At 38.2% G+C, this 23,873-nt stretch overlaps 1 protein-coding gene across 1 annotated transcript in view; it reads left to right on the top strand.

Moving 5' to 3' along the window:
• The first annotated feature begins 1,734 nt into the window (after positions 1 to 1,734).
• GABBR2 (gamma-aminobutyric acid type B receptor subunit 2) overlaps positions 1,735 to 23,873 on the top strand; it is a 354,273-nt gene continuing 332,134 nt past the window's right edge. The window contains exon 1 of the mRNA XM_087961130.1: positions 1,735 to 2,947. Coding sequence (XP_087817256.1) covers positions 2,648 to 2,947 — 300 coding nt within the window. The 5' untranslated portion in view covers positions 1,735 to 2,647. The remainder of the gene's footprint in view (positions 2,948 to 23,873) is intronic.

The raw sequence follows: 23,873 nt of genomic DNA, 5'->3' as shown, positions 1-23,873 counted from the left end.
TTGTAATGCTATCAGTCAAACAATGACATAATACTAAAGCAAGAATACATTTATAATGCTCTTTAAAGATCTTTGGAAATACATCAAAAATTGTGAGTCAACTTGCATTCATAAGCAGTAGCATTATAAATAAAGAATGAGGTTCATTACTAATAATTCACTTGCAAAGTCTTATTGCTGGAGATGGATTGTCTGTAAAGGCATAGCAGCAAACTATAAAAGGAAGAGCCTTTTGTGGAAAATACATGCTGATAACCTTTGTTCATGAAAGACCTTTTAATATTTGACAAAGATGGGCATTATTGTTAGAATTAAATACACTTTTAATGAAGCAGACTCCAGTTCATAAAAGCATTTACCCAATAAATGTCTTAATCTTCAAGGTGACCCAGAAAACTATGTTGTTTTTTAATTAATGGGTTTCATTCTTTAAAAAAGACAAGAAATCTTGTAGCATCTTAACAATGAACAATTTATTAATTTCCTTGACTTTTTTTTGCTGCATCAGATAAAGGCTTATTGCTATCAACATGTGAACTTTCTTTTGGCTAAACTGAATAGCTGCTACTGAACCTCCTACTTAAAACTGCACTCCATGGTGCTAATTTCAAATACATAAATACACAGTTTACTGAAAATGTATTTTTATTTGTTAACATGATTTAAATATACAATTAAACTATACAGTAGACTACCAAAGACCTTCCTGCAGTTTCAGAATATTTCTAATTACAACTCATAACATCGATCAATATGTTGTTTCTGTTAAAAAACCATTTTCTGGCACAAACTATTTGTTGGCTCATCACAGACTTTTGTAAAGTTGTTTAAAAAAAAGAAAAGAAAAGTGGGGACTGAGTTGTACATATCAGTACATTGATGGTATACAGGGCAGGTCTTAGTAGAATTCAAGTTACATATGTCTTCTGTGGCATATAACCAAGGATCTTAAAACATATAGAAGATATTAATATAGTTTTCCTGCAGACATTTTCAGGTTCAATCCTTGCCTTATTTTTAATGCTGGAAGCACCTACTTACCTACGTTTGAATTTCATTGCATTTATCTCACTGGACCGGAAGACTGAAAGCTTGTACCCTATTTTAAATTTTAATTGTTCTAAAAGTATAATTTAAATATTTGCAAGTCTCCAGTGATATACGTTGTCTTACTTGCCCAGGTCAAAGTTAATGAGGAATGTGTGATCTGACAAGCTGGATGAAACTACCCAAGCCCTACACCAAGCTGCATTGACACCAAGCTGTTTTGGCTACCTGCCCTTACCAAACAAAAACAAAAGGAATCGGAAAGGACCACCAAACCCCCCTGACAGATCCCAAATCCGTATTTCCCCGGGTTGCAATCGGCGGCTTCTGCGAAAGGCTAGGACAAAGCGGGTCGGAGCCAAATAGGACTTTCGCGTCCTTTGGCTTCTCTGTATTCCGCGGACGCGAAGGAGCGCCATCGGTCTTCTTCTTGAGGGGTTCCCGACAGATAAGAGAGAACCTTTTCAAGGTCTACAGCTGCGTGTGCCAGCTGGGCACCTCAGCTTCTTCCAAATGCCCCCTCGGCGCCTGCCCTTTAACTTCAGGGAAATCGTCCGAGCGTGACTGCGCGCGGGCGCGCGCCTACGAATCAGAGGGAGGGCATTTCAGCACACAAACGCTTCGAGGGAAGGGAACGGACGCGGGCGACTCTCCCCCCCCTCCCCTGCCGAACCTTTCCTTTCGGTCTCCACCCCCCACCCCCAACCACCTCCACGCCGTCTTCTCTCCCTCCAATATCCCCTCCCCCAATTCCCGCCTTCCAATGGGCTATTGGACGTGCCCAAACCCTGCACCTCCCGCGTCTCGTGTCGGTGTCGTCTCTTCGGGGGTAGCGCGTAGGAACGCGTTCCCAAGCAGGAGCAGCGGCACCAGCAGCAAGAGCAGCGGTGGCGGCAAGGAAAGAAGCCCTGTCTCAGAGACGAAAGGCGGACCCAGGCGAGCGACCGAAGCCAAGTGACAGCACCCCCGGGGGGCGAGTCTACGGAGGGACTCCGGCTTCCCAATATTCCGGAGCTGCCGCGCCTGCTTCTTTCTTTTTCGCCGGTTGTGCGCGCCACTTGTGCGCGCCGTGTGTGGTGTGGCGCGGTGTCTGTTTGCAGCAACGGCCGCGGCGGTGGCGGCGGCAGCGGCAACGGCAGCAGCAGCAGCAGCAGCGAGCAACGCGGCGTCGGGAAAGCTCCGGGGGAATGCGGCAGTAGCCTCCCCAGCCTGGAAGAGCGAAGATTTTCCTCCCCCATGTTCCCCTCGGTCCTCCTGGCTTTTACGCACCGGCTTGGGATCCTGCGCCAAGAAGCCTGAGGGCGCCCTGGCCCAGCCTGGCTGTGGTTGAGTGAGGGGCTGAGAAGGTGCTCTCGTTCTTGTTGGACTGAGGGTGGGAGGAAGGGGGGTGGTGGCGGCGGCGGCAGCAACAGCTTCGCCGCCGCTACCGCTGCTGCTTTTCAGAGTGGTTGCCTTTTAGCCACCCCGAGGAAAGAGCAGGCGCCATTGCCGGGAGGATCGAACCGAGGGGGCCGCCGCAGCGCGCGCGCCCCTTCCCCTCTCTTCGGCGGAGGGCAGCGGGCGCCCCGATCCTGCTCTCCCCCAGACGTTCCCCCGCAGGATGCCTGCCTTGTCCTGGCGGCCGAGCGCGGCCATCCCTTCCGCCTTGCTGCTCCTGCCTCTATTCTCCTTAGCTTGGGCGCGGAGCAACTCTCGGGGGCTGGCGGGGTTTCCCGCCAACGCCGCTTCTTCCCCTACGACTCCCATTGCCATCATGGGCTTAATGCCGCTGAGCGACTCGGTGGAGAAGGGCAAGATCGGCCGAGGGGTCCTACCGGCTATGCAGTTGGCAATGGAGCAGATCCTCAACGAATCGCTGCTCAACCCCTACTCTCTGGACCTGCGCTACTACGACACTGAGGTGAGTGAGGGGGAAGGCAGCTCGCTGGGTGGCCAAGCGCCGGGCGCCTTTCGGCATTGGATTTTGGGAGGGAAACGTTGTCCTTGATTATGAGATACGGGGCCGATGGGATGCCGGTCTCTCTCTGTGTGTGTGTGTGTGTGTGTGGGGGGGGGTCCTTGCCATTTGGCTTTTATAATGCCACTTCGTACGGCAGGTATTGGCCTAGGAGAGAAATGCTGAGACTCGTAACAGGGAAAGGGAAATAAAGGAACGTGGAAAGGATTCCAGTTGCACAAAACGGAGCCGCGCCGGTGTAGGTTATCTCCCTAGCCTCTTGTCATGACCATCTGCTGCTGCAACGGTGGTCGGCCGCCAACGGGAATAACGTGAAGCAGAAAAAAGTCATTGGGAACGAATTCCGGTCGCTTTATAGGGAGTGACCTCAGGTTTTGTTTGCACTCCTTCCTCCGGCTCTCTCCCACCCCACGCGTGCGTTTGGTGACTGCAATTTAGCATTTACGGGTTGTTGTTTTTTACCCACCCCTCACCCCCGGGTAGCTTTTTGGCCCAGCAGCATCGACTAAACCTGCAGCTTTAGCAATATTGAGAAAGCGCCGCCCGTTATTTAAAGCAACGGAGACGCGTCAGGGATTTGTGGTTGGTGAGCTTGGAGCAGGCGCTTGGCCACCTGCATAACTGAGGTGAGCTGCAGCCTTTTGCGTACTTGGAGCGCCACTTGATGCTTTCTGTGAACTCCTGAAGGGCGAGAAGGAAGCTAGTGGGATTTCTAGTGCTTAAAGGCAGGAGGAAAGCGGGACCAACAGAGAGGAAGGAGGGAGAAGGTTTGCCCATCTTTCGTAAAAGGTGTGTGCCAAAATATAGAAGTGGAAGAAGAGGAGGAGAGAAGATGCCGGCTATTCCCAGAGCAATAGCAACAACTACTACCCTTCCTTGGACGTGGTGCCTCTTTTGCGGCATCCCTCGTTCCTTGTCCTCTAGCCGCACAAATAAATAGCTAATGTGGCTGCAGGTGCCTATTTCTAGCCCGACACACAGTATACAGAGAACATGGAGTGCCCAGAAGAAAAGTAGGTGAGACTTATGGGCAGCTGAAATACTTAGTTGTGAATTCGATTCAGCGCAAGCCCCGAAAGAGTTAATCCTGCAGCTTTTCTCTTCGTGGTTCGTAGTATGTCTGCCATGCATAATTCTTTTTGTAAATGCTGGTTCTCACATCCGTGCGCTTAGAGAGCGGGAGAGAAAGCCGATGGCTGCAGACCGCACAGAATTCGTAGTAGGCAGGTTCTTAGGTTATTCAGTGTTGTTGTGGGATTGACCAAGGGAAGTGCGATCATTGGGTGGCTTTTCCCCACTGCAAACATAGGAGGCCGATTGTTTTCTGAGAACGTGTTTGCGGCAAATAAATGTTGATTCGATGTTGGACCTTGCCTGAAGGGGGCAGCATTTTCTTATATAATGCTTGGGTCTGATGCTCTCTATCAAGGTAGCTGCCATAAGAAGTTCCCAATGAAATTCAAGGTTTTAACTCTTCTTAAGTGATACCAAATAAGCTTCTCTTATACTTATGGGTTGTTTATAAACATTATAAATGTTGGAGGCTCATTTTCTCTTGCGATAACAATTAAGGGAGTGCTGTGATCTTCAATTGCCATGACTTTTGAATAGGGAAAGGTCGTATGGGTAATGATGAATTGGGTGATGATGATTTGTAGGAAGGTAAGAATGGCCATGGTCCTTATTTTTGTATAATATAGAAAATTTGTCAGTAAATTATCTCTGTCCCATTTAAACAAATGATTTGGAAATGGAATTATCAGGATTAAAAATGAGATAGGCAGATGTTCGACATGTTTCTGTTCATATCAAATTTAGAAACCTTTATTGAAAAGCTTTGAACTGGGTATAATATCCATGTTCATCTGAAGTTCAAATAAACAGCTGTGAGATTTTTCTAAGGTTACATTCATAACACTATGTTTTCATCTTCATTTGGAAAATTGGATTTTAGCAAAGTGAGAGTAAAACCAAATCCTGTGCATCACTTGATAACTTCAGTGTCAAATTACAGTTGGTATGCATGAATACATACAGAGACAACCCTGCTGATGGACCTTTTATTAACATCACCTCAGATTATTTTCATGTACACTATAAGCTTTTTAGTGCCATGTTTCACACTCTCAACTGTATGTTGAAATGCACAAATAAACTAGGATACAGATAATGATTTTAAACTAGCATAGGAAGAGCTATCATTGATCTTTGAACAGCTCACTAGGGTTAAATTTTAAAATAATATTTTTAATATTAATCTTCCAGTTTTATCTATATGTAGTTATGTAAGCAGTTAACATTGAAATCAGTGAGATACATAAAGACAACATTTGTAGCTTTGGATGCAAATCCAACAGATGCATATGAGAAGATCCTTCTTTGAATATCTTTATTTGGATGTAGGTTACATTGTGAACTGTCATTGTTTAATATTCTGGGGAAGAAATAACATAAAGCAAGACAGGCTTTTAACTTCTGAATTGTTTCGTACATCTCTGATTTTTTTTATAGTAAATTCATGTATATTGATAGGAAAGAAAATCAGAAATCATGCTATGCAGATATTCAAAAAAGGAAGCATAGATTTTCTGGTTAAACAGGTATTGGGCTTATAAATGGAATATGTAGTTATTGAAAACTCCATTCACACATGAAATAATGCTCTATTTAAATCTAGTTGTGATATAGCAAATTTGAACTATACTTAGCTTTGAAGAACACAGATATTTTAATTTTGTCATGCATAGATGTGATGACACATTATGCTTGATAGAGGTTGATCTTCATTTGGTTGGCTCTGACTTCAAACTAGTGACACCATGTCATCTTATGTGAGCTTTGCAGAAATTCTTACATAATTTTCTTCTTTAGATTGATTTTATTTCAAGGTGAGAATCCATTTAGATATAAACAGAAGGAAAAATGACAGGATAGAAATAACTTCTTTTTTGTGTTTTTGATCAGTTAGCATAAAGACACTGTTACTGCTTCTAACATAATACTATTTGTGAGGTATTATTCCATATATACAATATGTTTAGTCATTTTAAAAATAATGAATAAACAGTAGCTATTTGGGCTAGGTGTTTAATATTTATCCATCAATACTGCAAATCTATAGCTAAATTTATTCATAAAGCACACCATAGGTTATGCTTTATTTTTTCTACCCTTTTTTTTTGGGGGAATGGCATTCTCAGAATCAGAAATTATTTTCTCAAGGAGAAAGGGCAGGAGGGAGAGAAAGAAATTGTATTCTATGCTGTGGGGTTCCAATAAATGAGACATTTCAAGGTTATTCTGTGCAGAAATTGCAGAGCTATATGGAGCAGTTGTAAACAAGAAAAGCCACAAATGAGCTGACCATGGTGCTACCTTATTCATATAAGCAAATTGGAATCTATAGCACACATCCTTAAGAGCAGTATTTCTCAACCTCAGCAATTCTGGGAGCTGAAGTTCATACATCTTAAATGCTAAGGTTGAAAAACTGCTTTAGAGTAAAAAAAAATAGTAATTCTACTTAGTTTTATTGTAATAATAATTTCTGTTCAATAGAAGGCTTATGGCAGCTTTGATGATCTAGGAAGTTAATATTTGGAATGTTCCTTATAGTTTTCTCACATCAAAATTATCCAGATAAGATTGTAGTTTCTAAAATGCTCAAACAAATATTGGGAATGTTGGAATTTGTAGTACCAACGCATCAACTAGATGCTGGATTGTGGAAGATTGATCTAAAACATGATAGGAGGAAGTACAATAGATCTTGAGTTCTTTCTTTCCTGCCGTAAAAATTACATTTCTAGGCCTATAACAAGATTCTCTAAGAAATTTTGGGCCCAAAATGAGATCACTGATGCAATTATCAGAACCTGAAAGTGAAAAGGATCTGCATGTGATTTGAAGCATCAGGTACAAGAGTGCAGAGCCATCAGACAATTATAAGGTAGCTACCGTTTTCACTGAGTTAAGAATATAGAAATGGGTTTAGTATATTGGATATTTTAGTATCAATACAGCCATCACATAGTTTTTTCCAAGGCAAAAAAAATATATTATCTCTACAGTTATTTCAGCAGTGAAGTTCAATTTTGCCTCCACAAATGTAGGTATTCTTCAGATGTGCAGATCAATAACTAGAATTCCCCAGCCAGCAAAGCTATTGTATAAATGTCCTGGATCAGACTAAAGGCATCCACTTTGGGCAAGGCTGTGTCATTTCAGAGGTAGATAGAAATAAGCACAAGCAATGGGTAGTGCTGGAAAGTGCAGATTGGTGTACAAGAGAACTGAGTGTTCAATCTATTTGTTGTCATTTACTGAAGGGGGAGATAAAAGAAAAAAAAAAAGCAATTTCTCTCTTTTCTGGTGAAAGAAATAACCTATTCAAAATAATTTGAAGGCTGCACTCCTACCTATAGACTACTTACTATTTAATAATTTTGTTAAAAATTTAACTTGCTTGAACAGCACAGGATTGTTCCTGGAATCTTTTTGCAGGAAATAAGATTGGGAAATAAAATAATGTTACAAGAATATAAGTTGTTCTAGCATTTTCTCTATTGTATTTAAATGATTATATTTCAATTGATTAAATATTTCAAATATTGATGTAATAGTTGTTTTTATATACGAGGCACCAGGGTCATTTCAAGACTGATAATTTTGTGACTTGTAGGGGAGCTCCAATTGGTGGAGGACCAATCCTGAACATAAGAGTCGTGGTGATGCAGTGGTTAGAATGCAGTATTGCAGGCTAATTCTGCTGACTGCCAGCAGTTCAAGGTTGACTCAGCCTTCCATCCTTTTGAGGTTGGTAAAATGAGGACCCAGATAGTTGGGGGCAATATGCTGACTCTGTAAAGAGTGGGCTGTAAAGCACTGTGAAGTGGTACATAAGTCTAAATGTTATTGCTACTTTATACACTGACTAAGAATAGACAATAGAAAAGCATTGCTAGTTATACTGAACTCTGGAAACAGGATTCAAATTCTGGGTATCTGGGTTTAAATAAATTTCTTAAAAAGATAAGTGAATGAAAAATGTTAACTAAGCATAGGAAACCAGATGTAGCATCCTTTATCTAATAAGGAAATATTTACTTGGGATTATATCTATACTATTAATTTGTAATGCTAAAAATTAACAAATTATATAGCCTTCTAAAATAAACTTTAGGGTTCAGTCGTATGGCAAATGGAAATTAAATATTACAAAACTTTTGTTTAGATTAGTATTCAATTTAATTACTTCATGAATTAATACAATTCCATTCAAATTATGCAATATTAAAAAAACCAAAATTCTAAAACTGAATTGTTTCCATGTGACAGTGAGAGGCTTTTGCAGAAAAATATCCATCATATCACTATCATTACATTTTATTTTTATTGACAAGGAATGTAATCACAACTTTTTTTTGGTGAGTCCTTTATTGACATATTTTTTGCCAGTAACCAGATGTTCTGCATAAAATTTTTAATTGTTGAGTGTTGTGAGGGTAGCAAGTAGTTTAGGATGTGGAAATCAAATCTTTAATTTTGTATCATGCTCATTGAAAAGTACTGTGCGGTAACAAAAGAAACGAGAAGTTTGGGAGAGTGCTATTTATTTGTTTGTTCAATTATTACCTTTCCCTGTGAATTTGTCCTCTTGAGTGACAGAGTTCCTTTTTTAATCCTCTGTCAAGGGATGAATGCTTTCTGTGGAGCACAAACCAAATCAAATGTAAAACAGGGTTTCAGATTAATTAATAATCCAGAATTAAAACAAACCAGAATATATCAGCTATTTTCAAAGATTTTTATAGGAAAGAGGAACTGTTGCTTTATTGCCTACTATAATGTAGTTCTGGCATTTCAATAAATACAAGGATCCTTGAATTAAGACCAGTGATTTAGTGACCAAATGCTTCATAGCTTAATGACCATGGTGTTTGCTGCAGAACAACTGCTTCTCAAAAGGTAGTAAAATTAGGTCTGTTATGTGATTTATGATTGTCATGACTTATGATTGCATTGGGCAGGTTATATTATGGTCGAAAGTTGAGTTCTGCCTGCAAAGTAGGATAAGCATGATGTGACCTTGTGTTATATGTGAAGCAGGCAGATATACTCTATTAATAGAGCCTAAATCCTGGCCTAATAAGTTGACAGTGCAGTTTATTGGCCAAAGAAAAAGGAAAATTAAATAATGAGACTGCAGTGTTTGTTCAATATTCAGATTTGTCCATTGCAATTTGGGAAATAATAACTTCTTGATATACAAAAATCAGCAGGTGACATAGCATGCAAATGTATCGAACTGTATACTTGTTGGTATACAGAAACATTGAAAACAGCATTTTACTGTATCATAATTTCCATGAACAGACAGGTCTGTACTTTAAAAGAATTATTGTTCTAAAGTGTATAAATTTGTCATCTATGAGTGATGATTTCTACTAGCAAAATGTCCAAAATGACAAATATTTAAAATAAGATAGGATAAAAAAAAAAAAAAAGATATGGCAGCATTTTGCCAACACTGAGAATTATTGTGAGGAACTATTTAACAGGAGCTCTGATGTGAGCAGGATCACTGTCCAAATTGGAAAATCCAGCCTTAGAGAACAATTTATATTTTAATAACAATTGGCTCTGATTTTAGAGGGACACAGCACCTCAAGGAATTATCAACTTCAGAATGGCAGACTGCTACACAATTGAAGCCAGTTTCCTCTAGGGGAAGAGCTACAAATGAAGAAAGGAAGTCAGAAATAAATTCGAATGAAACTTCCTTATAATAGCCTTAAAGGGCTTTTATCCAATGTTGGAGGAGGCAGCAAACTCTGAGTATAAAGAAGTGCTTACCATATTTCTAAACTCTGTTCTGCCTCAGCAATGAAGAAGAATAAAGATTCTGTTTCTATATGAGAAATGGGGGAATGAGAAAGGTGGAAGGCCTTTTTGGTGCCAAAAATGGGAACAGAAGACTTTCTGCTGTTGGCTTTCCAATCACTGTGATGATGCCAAATGAACAGCATTTTCTATGCCAGTTCCCTTCCCCATGGGAATGAAAGCAGGGGAATTGGCTCTTCCGCCAGAGTGGAATAAGCGGAGGTGTTTTCCTTCCCTGTCAACTATTAGAGAGAGGAGGGGAAGATCTATCTATCTATCTATCTATCTATCTATCTATCTATCTATCTATCTATCATCTTGTACAAAAGGTATCTGACCATGTCTTTTTCACCCTTATGAAATTGTAGTGTATCCATTTAAATTATGGTAATTGGTCCATCCTATTTATCTATCTATCTATCTATCTATCTATCTATCTATCTATCTATCATCTATCTATCTATCTGTCTGTCTGTCTGTCTGTCCGTCCGTCCATCCATCCATCCATCCATCCATCCATCCATCCATCCATCCATCCATCCATCCATCCATCCATCCATCCATCCATCTATCATCTATGGCAGGGGTCGCCAACCTTTTGGACCTCAGGGACCACCAAACTCATAATTTTAGATCCCAGGGATCACTAACTGGTTCTATGGGCATGGCCTAATTTGTGTGTGTGGCTTGGTGGTCATGTGACTGGCTGAGCATGGCTTGTATGTAAATATTATAAATATTTATATAAATATTGATTTTTTTTTATAAAAAAAGAGCAACTTTTACCCAAAATCAGGCAAAGCAGGCAGATTGAGTTGCTCACAGAATCATTCAGTGATCTATCTATCTGCTATCGGCTAGCTCAGTCTCTCAAATTTGCTTGCCGTGAGTCTGCACTGAATTTGCTTGCAAGCAAACCTTCAGTCCTAAGGGAGGTTCGGCTGTGCTGAGCCGAAGATCTAAAGACTAACTAGAAAGCAAGAAATCCAACCATTTCCTGCTTCCTAGCTAATCTAAATCTCCCAGCACAGCAGAACAGATGATGGTCGGAAAAAGGAAAAATAGCAATTTAGCAGGTAAGTTTACCGGGTAAGGAGTGATTTGGCAGGGAGGATTCCCACGGGCCATGTGGGTGGCACAGCCTTGTGTTTCTGCGCAGCCTGGATTAATTGCTTTGTGGGGGTGCTCTGGGGGTGAGATTTCTCTGCGGCCCACCAAAATTTTCTTGTGGCCCACCACCGCCACAGCCCACTGGTTGGCGATCGTTGATCTATGGCATTGCAGAAGAGCCTTTACTCCTGCTGCCAAAAGTCTGCAAATCAGCAGCTCTCAAACAGAGAGGAAGCATATCTGCCAGTCTCAGATGCCCAGTAGGAGCAGACAGGTTCCTGCCTCTAATTTTAGGTTGGTATATGTAACATGTTGACCAGACAACATGATTTGGATTGGAAAATTCTAGAAAACACTCCTTTCCAACTGTAGCAGGAAGATATGAGTTCAGAATGTCTTAGTGGATCAGGAGTGAATTGAACATGGTCTCCTCCATTTCCTACAATCCATTGCTGAAGTATCTTCAATCCATGGTTAGCAACTCATGTGGAAGACCCCTAAAAAGTTATGTACTTAAAAAGAGAGATTGGCTATTTTAATAATTTGTATGTGGCTAATAATTAGATGTATGCTGGACTATTTCATGCCACTTATTTCACTTAACAGAGCCAGCCTGCAGTTCATGAATGCTTGCATTCATGTGTTGCATTCATGCAGTTGTTGTTAGTTCCGATCCATTACAACCTCATGGACAATGTTCCTCCAGGCCTTCCTGTCCTCTATTCATGCAGAGAAAGAACTAATTAAAGTTTTTCAATTAGGATTTAGAAGATGCATTGTCTTCCATGGTGATTTCGGCTCTTGAAAGTAAAGGGACAATATGTATACTAGAAGAGGAAAAGGTAAAAAAGTACAGTAATAGCTAGGAAACATTCCAAATCACCTTTGGTGTAGCTTCTGAAAGGAACTTCCTTAGAAGCAAAAACTATCTTGCATCATTCTGAGACTAAAGCAATTTTCCTCACAATCATTTGATTGCAGGAAATACGACTTCAGCAATAGAGTAGTCAATGTCTGGAATACTCTACCCGACTCTGTAGTCTCTTCCCCAAACCCCAAAAACTTTAACCTTAGACTGTCTACCATTGACCTCACCCCTTTCCTAAGAGGTCTGTAGGGGGCGTGCATAAGCGCACCAACGTGCCTACCGTCCCTGTCCTATTGTTTCTCTATTCTTTTATTTTTCTTATATGTACCCATCTCATGTATTCACAACTATGTATACACTTATACTTATTATCTTGTAAACAATTGACAAATCAAAAAAAAAAATAAAAAAATAAAAATAAATAAAAAATAAAATAAAAAAATATGTTACAATCATACAATCTTGTTACAATAACAAGATGCTTTGAGCTGTACTTCAACTCTTCTGAAAGTCATCAGATTGAAGAGTCTGGTGTAAAGGGTACAGTGGGGTAGAATTGCATTTTATATTTCCTTATAACTTTTAAAAAGTATCTTCTGCCTTAACTGGAAAGTAGTTGCGATTTCCCAGCTAGACTTTTCTCACACAACTGTTTTACAGGGTATACGTTGCTCTGCCTGAAGTATAAAAAAATAGCAGAATATAAGGATTAGTATGTTGCTGTAATTATGTATCATAGAATCGTAAATTTGTTGCTCGATTGCTTCTGATTCTTCTTGACTTAACAGGAAATTTTGTCCATTATTAAATGCTTCTTTGAATTCTAACATGTCCCTCCCTGCTTGCCTTACAGTTTGGTGTCTTATCTTTTTTTCCATTTTTTAAAATATTCTGTCAGTTTCTGTTGACTATTCTTGATTTTCCAAAGTATTGAGGCCTACTGCAATGAATTTTGCCTTTATACTGTATTACATCCAAAATATTTTAGCTTTAGCTCCATTGTTGGTATTTCTAGACAGCAATCTGATTTTATCATCTAGTATTGATACTATTATCTAGTATTGAATTATTTGTTTTTCCTGCAATCCAGGGTATTCTCACAATTTTCTCCAACACAAATATGAAGTATCAATTTTTCTTCCTTAAGCTTTTTGGATGATTCAGCTTTCACAGCTGTCCATAATAATGCATACTTGACTGTCAGTGTGATATCTCTGTACTTCAAATTTTGTCTATCTTATTCTCTCTTCTGAATAGTAGGCATCTCTTTTTTGGGCAGCATCTTCTAAAATGCCACATTCTATACATATCTTTGCAATATTAAACTTTCTGTTTGCACCAGAAATAGTGGTCAGTGCTATTGCTTGTTGCCATGTATCCTTTCCCAATAATTTAATAATCTTTCATCTTCCAGCATCTGGACATTGTCCTGGTTTTGTATGTCCATTTAGTTTTCTTGGAAGGATACTGAAGTGGGTTGCCATTTTTTTTCAGCGAATCATATTAATCTGAATACTTTTTTAATGACCTGCCATCTGGGCAAACGCCTGGACTGTAAATTCCTGAAAACGTATTGTCATTGAGTGTTCAAGACTCTTCACCACTACAAAGTAGTGATCTAAGACTGTGTGCTGTCATGTAAGTGTCTACTCTTACCAACCAGATATATTTTCTCTATAATGACCTGTTCCTTACCTGGTCTTTCAATGGTGCACTCATTGCCACTGTAACCAAGTCTTTCCATCTTGCTACTGGTCATCCCCTTCATTTCTTTCCTTCCACCTTTCTCAGCATTAGAACCTCCTCCAGAGAAATGGTCTATGAAAGGAATCATAGAATTAAAAAGGCCATATAGACTTGATAAAAGTCTATGAGAGGGGAGATGGTTGTATATTTATTGTGTATGCATGTGCATGTGTGTGTATGTTTGTGTGTAATACACTAGCAGTAGCATTTAGACTTATATGCCATTTCACAAACCTTTACAGCCCTCTCTAAATGGTTAGCATATTGCCCCCAACAGTCTGAGTCCTCATTTCATAAACCTCAGAAGCAGGGGTGGGATTCAAATTTCTTAACAACTGGTTCTGTGGGTGTGGCCTAATTTGTGGGTGTGGCTTGGTGGTCATGTGACTGGGTGGGGGTGGCTTTCTGACTAGGCATGGCTTGGTGGTCATGTAACTGGATGGGCATGGCTTGTATGTAAATATTATAAATATTGATGTAAATATTGATTCTTTTTTATAAAAAAAAGCAACTTTTACTCAAAAGCAGGCAAAGCAGGCAGGCAGATTGAGTTGCTCACAGAATCACAGAGAGATCTATCTATCTGCAATCAGCTATCTGAGTCTGTCACATAAAATTTGCTTGCAAGCAAACTCAAAAAATTTGCCAGCAAGCAAACTCACAAAATTAACTCACAACACACCATGTTTGTAAATATTGATTTTTTTATTTAAAAAAGAGCAACTTTTACCCCAAAGCAGGCAGGCAGATTGAATTACTTACAGAATCACAAATTAATTTAGAGATCTATCTATCTATCTATCTATCTATCTATCTATCTATCTGTAATCGTCTACCTGAGTCTGCAATGAAAAGCTTCAGTCCTAAGGAAGCTTCGGCTCTGCTTTTAGATTAGCTAGAAAGCAATAAATCCAAGGATTTCCTGCTTTCTAGCTAATCTAAATCTCCTGGCAGAGCAGAACAACTGATGGTCGGGGGAAGAAAAAGGAAAAATAATAACTTACCAAACCAGACAAGTTGGATGGCTCGCATGCCAAGTAAGGAGTGAGTGGGTGGGAAGGGGCGGGGCCAGCCAGTGGAGCGATTTTCCGGTTCTCCAAATTGGGGACAATCGTGTGTGTAGCATTTGCAAGTAATCATCAGCTGTGCTGCCTGGACAGCTGATAAGCGCTGCACTCGGGTATTCAGCGTTTGAAAATCCCCTTGTTTCCTGCTTTTTCAACCTCAGCTGTGCCGCGCAAAGGAGGGAGGAGGAGGGAAAAGCAGAGAATAAAGGACACCCTAGAGCCCGGGCAGGTGGGTGGGCCAAACACCGAACCGGTTCGGTGTCAGCTGCTCTTTGCAGCTACAGGTTCTATAGAACTGGGCTGAACCAGTAGCATCCCACTCCTGCTCGGAAGGATGGAAATTTGAGTCAACCTTGAGTCGTTCAGAATTGAACTACTGGAGTGAGCAATGAGTTAGTCCTGCAGTACTGCATTCTAACCACTGCACCACAATGGCTCTTGGGTATGGGAATGGATAATCTAACTCCCAAGTGAAAAAGTATTACCTACAGATAGGGTTGGGTTTTTTTTTGCCACTACCAGTTCTTGAATAGGAGTATACTGTTTGCCTTCCTTAGGACAAAACTCTTCAACTTTAGTCTAGTTTTCCCTTTTAACCAGGATTTCCAGTCTCAGGTGGTTTTGGAGTGCCTAACTTTAACATCGAAATAATAATGAAGGAATCTTTTTATTTCAAGAAACACAATATAGAAAGAAGTAGGCTAGCTACAATAAGTTTACATGATGCTGAGATCTATATACCAAATGTAGTACTCATTAGCCTGATCATATAAAGAAAGAGAGAAACAGAGAATAGAAGCAAAATTAAGGCAATAGAACTGAACAAAAAGAGCAATGAAAAATAATGTGATACAATTGCCCTATTTTTCCCCCTGCCAATTTTACTGGCTCCAGTTTTCCTTGAGTTTTTGAACACACTAAAAAACTTAACATTGTTAAAGCATTTCTTAACATCTTTGCTCCACTGAGGACTTTTAGCCAATGTCGGCTGCGGCAAAAATAAAATAAAATAAATACATGTATTTTTAAAGTGAAATAAAGCAAGCCCAATTTTTCCCTTGAATTCAATTTCTCCTTGCCTCTCAGTGGCAGAGAGCAGAGGCTGAGCATTACAGTGTACATTCCAGCATGCTGCTCACAACTCGTCAACAGCTAGCCTGTATGCCACTAGCTCTACAGAGTCCTCTATCCTTGTCAAGGCTATTAAACCTCCTAAAGATGTGGGGCAAACTGGAGACTATCAGAGATAAGGGCAGGGCTTCTCTTCTATAGCTCTGGAAAGCTCTTTAAATTTGGCTTTGGTCCCGGGCCTAGGGTTAATGTACAGTTGAGGACCTTGTTTTATTTTGGTTTCTGTTGCTTTTAAGATCGTTTCAGCCTGGGCTTTATGTTTTATTTGTTTTTATGGATTTCATGGTTCTGTATGCTGCCCAGAATGCATTAGATTTTTTTTTTTTGGGGGGGGGGGTCTATAGCAAATTTGAATATATAAATAAAACCTTATCTCTATCAACTTCCTACTATTCAGCCAGAATCTGCAATTTAAGATGGTTATTTTTTGTTGTCCTGCTGTTCTAGGTCAATAGGTCAGAGCTTTCTCTATGTGATTACCCTTCAGGTAATTGAAGAGTGCTATTATATTTCCACTACAGTCATCTTTTTTTTTTTTTCCCAAAATTAAGCATATATAATTCCCCCAATGTTCTTTATCAAATTTCTAGTTCCTTGATGGTACTTATTGCCTTTCTTTTGTATCTGTTCCAGTTTGCTTGAATCCTTATTAAAATATAGCTTAGTATTTGGTTGGAGAGATGTGGGCAAACAAAGATGGAAAATAGTAAAAATCTCTTTTACCTTCAGTTCACTACTCTCTTGCTTCCATTCTAGGTAAGGATAATGGAGCCTTCTGTTTATATGTCTTGCTTAGCCTAAATCGAATGCATGCCCAAATGTAAATACTATCTCTGCAGTGCATAGCTTTCAGTGCTATGTTTCTTCGGATGAATGTTCCAGGGCAGACTGGAAAGATGATTTGGATTTGTTTAACATGTCATTTTCCCTTATCATTTAAAAATTTGTTCTGGAATCAATGTTTACTTGAAGAATGTTAAATTAAATTAAACATTTTTTACAGAGCAAGCTTCTATATAAACTAGAAAACATTTAATATCAAATTTTAAAAAGGTAGATTGCATAAGCTAGTTGCCTTCTAGAATGGAAACACTAATTTAGATCTCAATTATACCCAAAGTTACTTTGCGGCAATCATAATTGAACAATATTATGCTACCATGTTTAATGTTTCCAAAGATTTATTAGTATTAAGAAAAACACATTCCCTTCCATAGAACAACTGGAATAATTTACAGTGAAAGATGCTATTGATTCAGAGCACTATGAATGATACAAAGGATACCTCAGCAAAATATGGGCTGTTGATTCAATGACATCCCTCCATGCAAGACAGATTCTATCCAGTGGTGGGCTACAAATTTTTTAACAACCGGTTCTCTGGCTAGGTAGGCATGGCTGGTTGGTCATGTGACTAGGTGGGTGATGTCACTCATCACACCCAGCCCCTCCTCCCAGCCACTCACCTCAAAAGAAGAGATAGGATTCAGACGGGAGCTAATCCCATCACTGGCTGGCCCTGCCCCACCCATTTTTTGGTCATTTTTGGGCTGTTTTCAGGCCGTTTTTGTCTTGAAAAATGGCCTGAAAACAGCCCCCAAAATGGCCTGAAAATAGCCCAAAAAACAGGCCGAAAAATGGTCCAGAAATGGCGGGGGCGGGGCCAGCCAGTGATGGGATTTGCCAGTTTGCCAAATTGCACCTAATCTTAACTATCGGCTCGCCAGAACCAATGTGAACCAGCAGCAGCCCATCTCTGATTCTATCCCTGAAGGGAAGTTCCTATATTTCACTTTGAGACTAACAACATTTATGCAAATCCATAAGCATGTTGTGTGTGAATTTGAAGGGCTATGAGTCAAAGTACATCAAGGTTTGTTACATTAATAAGCTACTTGTCAACTCATAAAGCCTTCATTGGAGAATGTGATTGATGATGCCCAGTCTGTGAATGTGCTTCATTGGAGAATCTGATTGATGACACACCCAGAGGGGAGAGGGGAAACAGGGTCACAGGTGACCGTAAATCACGTGTGTCAGAGTTGCCTTCAACTAGAATAATGCCGATATGTTGCTCCTAATAAATCTTTTGGATTCTTTTGAAGCTTGGCTCGAGGCTCGTGATTTAATTAGGGCAATCGCCGGAACCCTGACAGCAAGCCAACCTCACATTTATATCAACAGTGCTTTCACAGACGTCAGAAAACTTCACATATCCCATTACAGATCTCAAAGTAGCCATTGGGCAGTGGGTGGGGAAACATTTCATAGCATAAGTGAGCAAGCAACTGTTAAACAAAAGTACATCAAATGGTTTCAGGCCATTTCAGGTTTTAGATAACACAGTGGGTTTTTAACACATTATAAGTGTTAATAAGGTGTTTGAAATCTGACATATGCAACCTGAATCTACATAACTATCCTCCCTACCCCTGTCTTTGTCTCCACTTAGCTCAGCTGTGTTTAAATCCAACTGGAATGTAGCTATTCATGCATCTGATAAGGTAAACTGTAGTTCATACAAGCTTATGTTCTTTAATAAAATTGGTTTGCCCGAAAATGTGCTACAAGTCTCCTCCTGTTTTGCCTGTCATAAACTAACACAGCTCTCCTCCTACAGCATTTATTTATTTAGTAGTTAACAATTATTTCTAGGCAAGTAAAACAAGATCAAACAAAACACCCTTTCCTCCCTCTATGATTTAAATAGAAAAACATAAACATTTTTAGAATTTAAAAAAAATTGTGATTGAATCTTTCCACAGATTTAGGATTCTATGGAACTTTTTTGGAGAGAATTCTGCAGCATATTTTAGGGTATAACATTTGATTTATGTATGATGCTGTCTTTTTGCACTTGGGCCTCCCTGTCACTTTGTGTAAGCCAATCCACCATTAAAACATGCTCTAAACTTTCTTTCTGGCTTCACCTTGCAGGAAAATACAACTGCCTTACCAAAGCACTATAGTTTAAAAACTATTCCTTTTTAATAATAATTGGGGCACTTTTGGGGGGGCTTACATATTGGTTAGTTTTGTCTTTCAAGGTTATTCATGTTATCTGTCATTTAACAGTTTTACTAGAGAACCTTTTGGTCCCCCAGGATTTGCCCGTTTCCCTAAGGAAGACAGAATTATTAAAGCATTAGAAGCATTAGAATTATTGGTAATTTCTCCTTGCTTCTCAATGTATTTGCATAGTAGGAAATAGCTACTATTTTTGAATTTTTTATGGTAGTGATTGACCTTCTCTTTTATTGTAAAATGCAAGTACAGAAGTAATTCAATAACCATGCAAGATTAGAAAATACATCTGAAACGTAATTGTGCCATATAACGGTGTTGCAGTATGCACTCCCGTTCAGTGATTGGAATTTCTTTGGGAGATGTTTACTATTTTTTTAAGATTAATTAACAAATGTCAAGCACTTGCACATCAGAATTCTTATTTGATTACAAAACATTATAGTAAAAAGCAATTTATGCTGATTCCGAGTACTGAAAACAGTGATGTAATATTAAATTCATTTTAGAATTGAGACATCTTTATTCTGTTGTATGTGTGAAAGCCAACCAACACATACAGTTCAATGGATAATACAGGTGTTTCTAAATTGGCTTTTCCTGAAAAAAAATTGACTGTCTGTCTTAACTATTTCCTTTTTTAAAGGAGATGTTGTTTGATCATTAGATTAAAAAAATCTAATAATAGGGGAAATTTTGTGAACATTATGAAAAAAATGCATTTTAAGTTTTCTGTTTCTGAATAATTTGAGATTCATGCTATTAACCTCCTAGCAGATTTAAAACTGGCAGAAGTTCTTCAGTATTCCAGATTAATATTGGTTAGAAATAGGATTAAGGTTTATCAAAACACTATAAAGCTAAAGTGAATTAAATCAGTTTTTTAAGAAAAGTGGCTATTTTTAAGAAATAGCCTTGGCTGAAAAAATAATTCAGCTGCACAAACTCTTAAGTAGCTTTTTTGACATTTGGGCTCAATTGTTAGATATTTCAAAAGTATAATTCCCATTACCTTAATCTAGACAAATATTGTTTATTAGAAATATTGGATATACATATTGAAAAAGTTGTGCGTTTTCTTAACAAAGCAAACATGTTTATATCTACATGTACTTTAGTTGGTTTAAAACTTGTATTGATCAATGTATACTTAAATATTTTCACTATGCATACCTCAATAATAACAGAAGCAAACAAATCCAATTTTTTTTTAACACAGCAGAAATATTTAATTGGCTGGGGCTCTGTGGAATATGTCCTCAGTGTATTTACAAAATGAATCTCCAATTTACACTTCATTGGGTTCACTGCTGATACACAGAAGTGCCAAATTTCCTTGCTGTATAAAGTGTGAATTGGCCCAAACATAATAAAAATTCTCAGTATTTTAATATTTGCATATATAGGAAAAGGCATAAGACAAGCAAACTTTCCAATGTCTGCCTGCCTCCCTGCCTGTCTATTCATCCATCCATCCTGAAGCACTCCTCACTTCTTACCTGTGACTCTCTGTCCACTTAACTACCCATAAGATTCCCACTCCTGAGAGTGCCACCATTATAGTTCTCAAGTGAAGCAGTCATACGACATCTCGCTTAACCATTATTTTGCTCAATGACAAAGATCCTAGTTCCAGTTATGGTGATAAATTGAGGATTACCTACCTATCAATTTTGTATTTTCAAATTTGCAAGATTCTGTTAATGTAGTCGTATAATAAAGTAGAATTAGTTCATCTAGTCATACTACCTATCTGTTTTTCCTGGAAAGGCTGACATAAATCTTGCAAGTAAGATATCTTATTTGGGTTTTCCAAAATTTTCTGTGAAAGCAAGAAACAAGAGTATGGTAATATTGAATAAACTTTCCTCCTAAAAGTCAGAAATAGAAATTCGCCATATATATGTTTGAAATCATTTTTTCTTCTTTAAAAATTCTGCATCTTATGTAATAATAACACTTTGATGATCAATAGCTAGAACCCTCCAAGCTTAAGGATACCTTATATTTCAAGAGTTCTGATATAGGCAAAGGTTCCCATGAAATTGTTGAGGAGGGAAATAATGAAAATAGCACATGCCATTGTAATGCAGGCTCCACCTCATTGGTATATGTGTCATAACATGGACATGCATACCTTTTGCACACATGTACAAAAGTAGTAGAGCTTGCTTGCAACATGATGGTACAAAGCCTTATGCCATTCTGTAATCTATTTTTATTGTTGTCCTATTTTGCTTGTAATGTTTATTAAAATGTTGTACATTCATTTCCGGTTTAAGGCTTTATATTTCCCTTGCCCCACGTTAATAATGGCATGTGTTCCTAGTGATTTGAATGTAGTAAAAGGAGTAAATTCTAATTTCTATAAAGAGAAAATAGTATAGTTTTTCTGTGTGGTGGATATGTGTTAAAGGTGCTATTTGGTTTGTGTGTGTGTGTGTGTGAATATAGAATAGGTTAATTCAACAAACCCTATTGAATTTAGGGTGTGCCAGTCCTAGAATTGAAATCTTGGTTACACCTTGTCTTCCTTTAAGCTTCACATTAGGACCATACAAGTTTACTCTTAAGAATCTTCTGTTACCTTGTTTTACCCATTCTCTTCTCCAGCTCGGGGTACGGATTTGGTCTCTGTTCTTTTGTTCACTGGAATAAAAATACATGCATTTTTTAAAACAGTGTGGAAATTATAACTTGAAATCTCCTTAAAAGAAAGGGATGGATTTTCTGTTCTTTTCCTGTGGGGTATCCAGTTGTATTCAGCAGAATATTTCTTAGATTAAACTACCAGATTTGGACTATAAAATCCAGATGGCAGGAAACAGATTAAAAATTGTTTTTTGCCATCCAATGGCTGTCACAGTTTTTGTAACCTATATTTGATAGCTCTACCTTAATCTCATTTTGTCAACAGTAAATATTTCTGTGGTTGATTTTCAGATATTGTTTGGGGTTTTTTCAGTTTCTTAAATTGGTTGTCTGCTTTAATTAGTTGAATAATAATCAGCATATTGAATAGTTAATTAGCTAAATCATTAAATGGTAATTATTCTATTAATATGTTCAACACTGAGTTGTTGTTTATTTGCTTTTTATCTCAGAAAGAGGAATTGAACCTGCATTTGACTGTATTGCTTGATACTGCATGTTGGGGAACTGATTGCTCCTTTATACAAATATAAACAAATAAACAAACAAATAGATCTTTATTTATTTATTTATTTATTTATTTATTTGATTTGCCAATTGTTTACAAGATAATAAGTATAAGTGTATACATAGTTGTGAATACATGAAATGGGTACATATAAGAAAAATAAAAGAAGAATAAGAGAAACAATAGGACAGGGACGGTAGGCATGTTGGTGCGCTTATGCACGCCCCCTACAGACCTCTTAGGAAAGGGGTGAGGTCAATAGTAGACAGTCTAAGGTTAAAGTTTTTGGGGTTTGGGGAAGAAACTACAGAGTCGGGTAGAGTATTCCAGACATTGACCACTCTATTGCTGAAGTCGTATTTCCTGCAATCAAGTTTGGTGCGATTAACCTTGAGTTTGTATCTATTGTTTGCTCTTGTATTGTTATGGTTGAAGCTGAAGTATTCATTGACAGGTAGGACATTGCAATGTATGATTTTATATACCATGCTTAAATCAGACCGAAGACGGCGTAATTCAAGGTTTTCTAGTTCTAGAATTTCAAGTCTGGTGGCATAAGGTATTCTACAACGAGTAGAGGATATTTTTTTCTTCATGTAGAAAATAAATGAAGTAGGAAAAATCATAACATATTTTTCTAATGAAATTGTAGTAAATAATTTGCATGCAGAAAATGAACTGCAGCATGCTTTTTGTGCAACCATTATTTTTCTGTATATGATAATATTTTTGTATCAATGCAATGTATTTTGTCTATCAAAACATGTACTATGAAGAGGTATATATGAAGGTCATTTGAAAGGACCTTTTTTCTTAGCAATTGTCATTTCCCTTCTACTCTTATTTTGTATAGTAAGCTACCCAGTTGGATGGATTTTCTATTTATGCTGCAGCATAAGTACATGCAGCACATCTTAAAAATGATGATTAAAAAAGGCTGTGCTTTGGTGTCAGTAACCACACTCAGAATTTGTAGCATAGAAAGTAAGCAAATGAAAATAACTCCTTTTAGCATAGAGATAATTAATGGGTAAAGTTTCACCTATTTAATTTCTGCATGCCATACTTTTAATAGCAGAAGAACAAAATGACAACCTTGTCCGTAGAATGACAGCTCAAATTCCTTTCAGAACTCTTAATCAATGTATTGTAGAGTTGTAATTCCGTTAGAACAGATCTTTAAACTTTTCTCTTTTTTTCACTCTTGCTCTTTTTGGTTGTGTTTGGAAATAACATGTTTGTTTAGGTTTGGTTTAGTGGCTTAGGCAGGAACCAGGAGGTTTTGAGGTCCATTCCTGCCTTAGGTATGGAAGCTGGCTGAGTGACTTTGGGCCAGTCATTCTCTCTCAGCCCAACCTGCCTCATAAGATTGTTATGAAAATTGAAAATAGGAGGATAAAGGAATATTAGGTATGTTAGTCACCTTGAATTATTTATAAAAATAATATAAGGTCTAAATATATAAATAAATATGGGATCACAAATTAACAATATCAGGATTGTCTAGTTCTGATTTAGTGTCCCTTGAATATTAGGCTGAGTAAAACCATGGTTCAGTTCACTATAACTAAGAATGGCTTGGAAACATCTGCTAAACTGAAGCTCACTGTTGTGTAAACTAGTATTTTTCATATGTTTTTTAATATTTAGTCTATGGTTCTATAAATTCATTGGTGAAACTCTTGGAGCAGTAAAAATATATAAACAAAGCAAATTATATTACAGCTTGCCCACAGGCAAAAAAACAACAACAGACAAAATGCAATTAAGTTAACATTAAGGTATATAATGTTCCCTATTTAATCAAATGTTCATATTTAATTAAAAAAGTTCTGAATTCTATTAGCTTTTAAAATAAATATATTCTGCATATCAATAACA

This window comes from Notechis scutatus, chromosome 3, assembly GCF_049901735.1.
Source record: "Notechis scutatus isolate UNSWTSFEM ecotype Mainland chromosome 3, rNotScu1.2, whole genome shotgun sequence".
In the NCBI taxonomy this organism is placed as follows: Eukaryota; Metazoa; Chordata; class Lepidosauria; order Squamata; family Elapidae; genus Notechis; species Notechis scutatus.
This window is presented reverse-complemented; position numbering and strand designations above follow the sequence as displayed.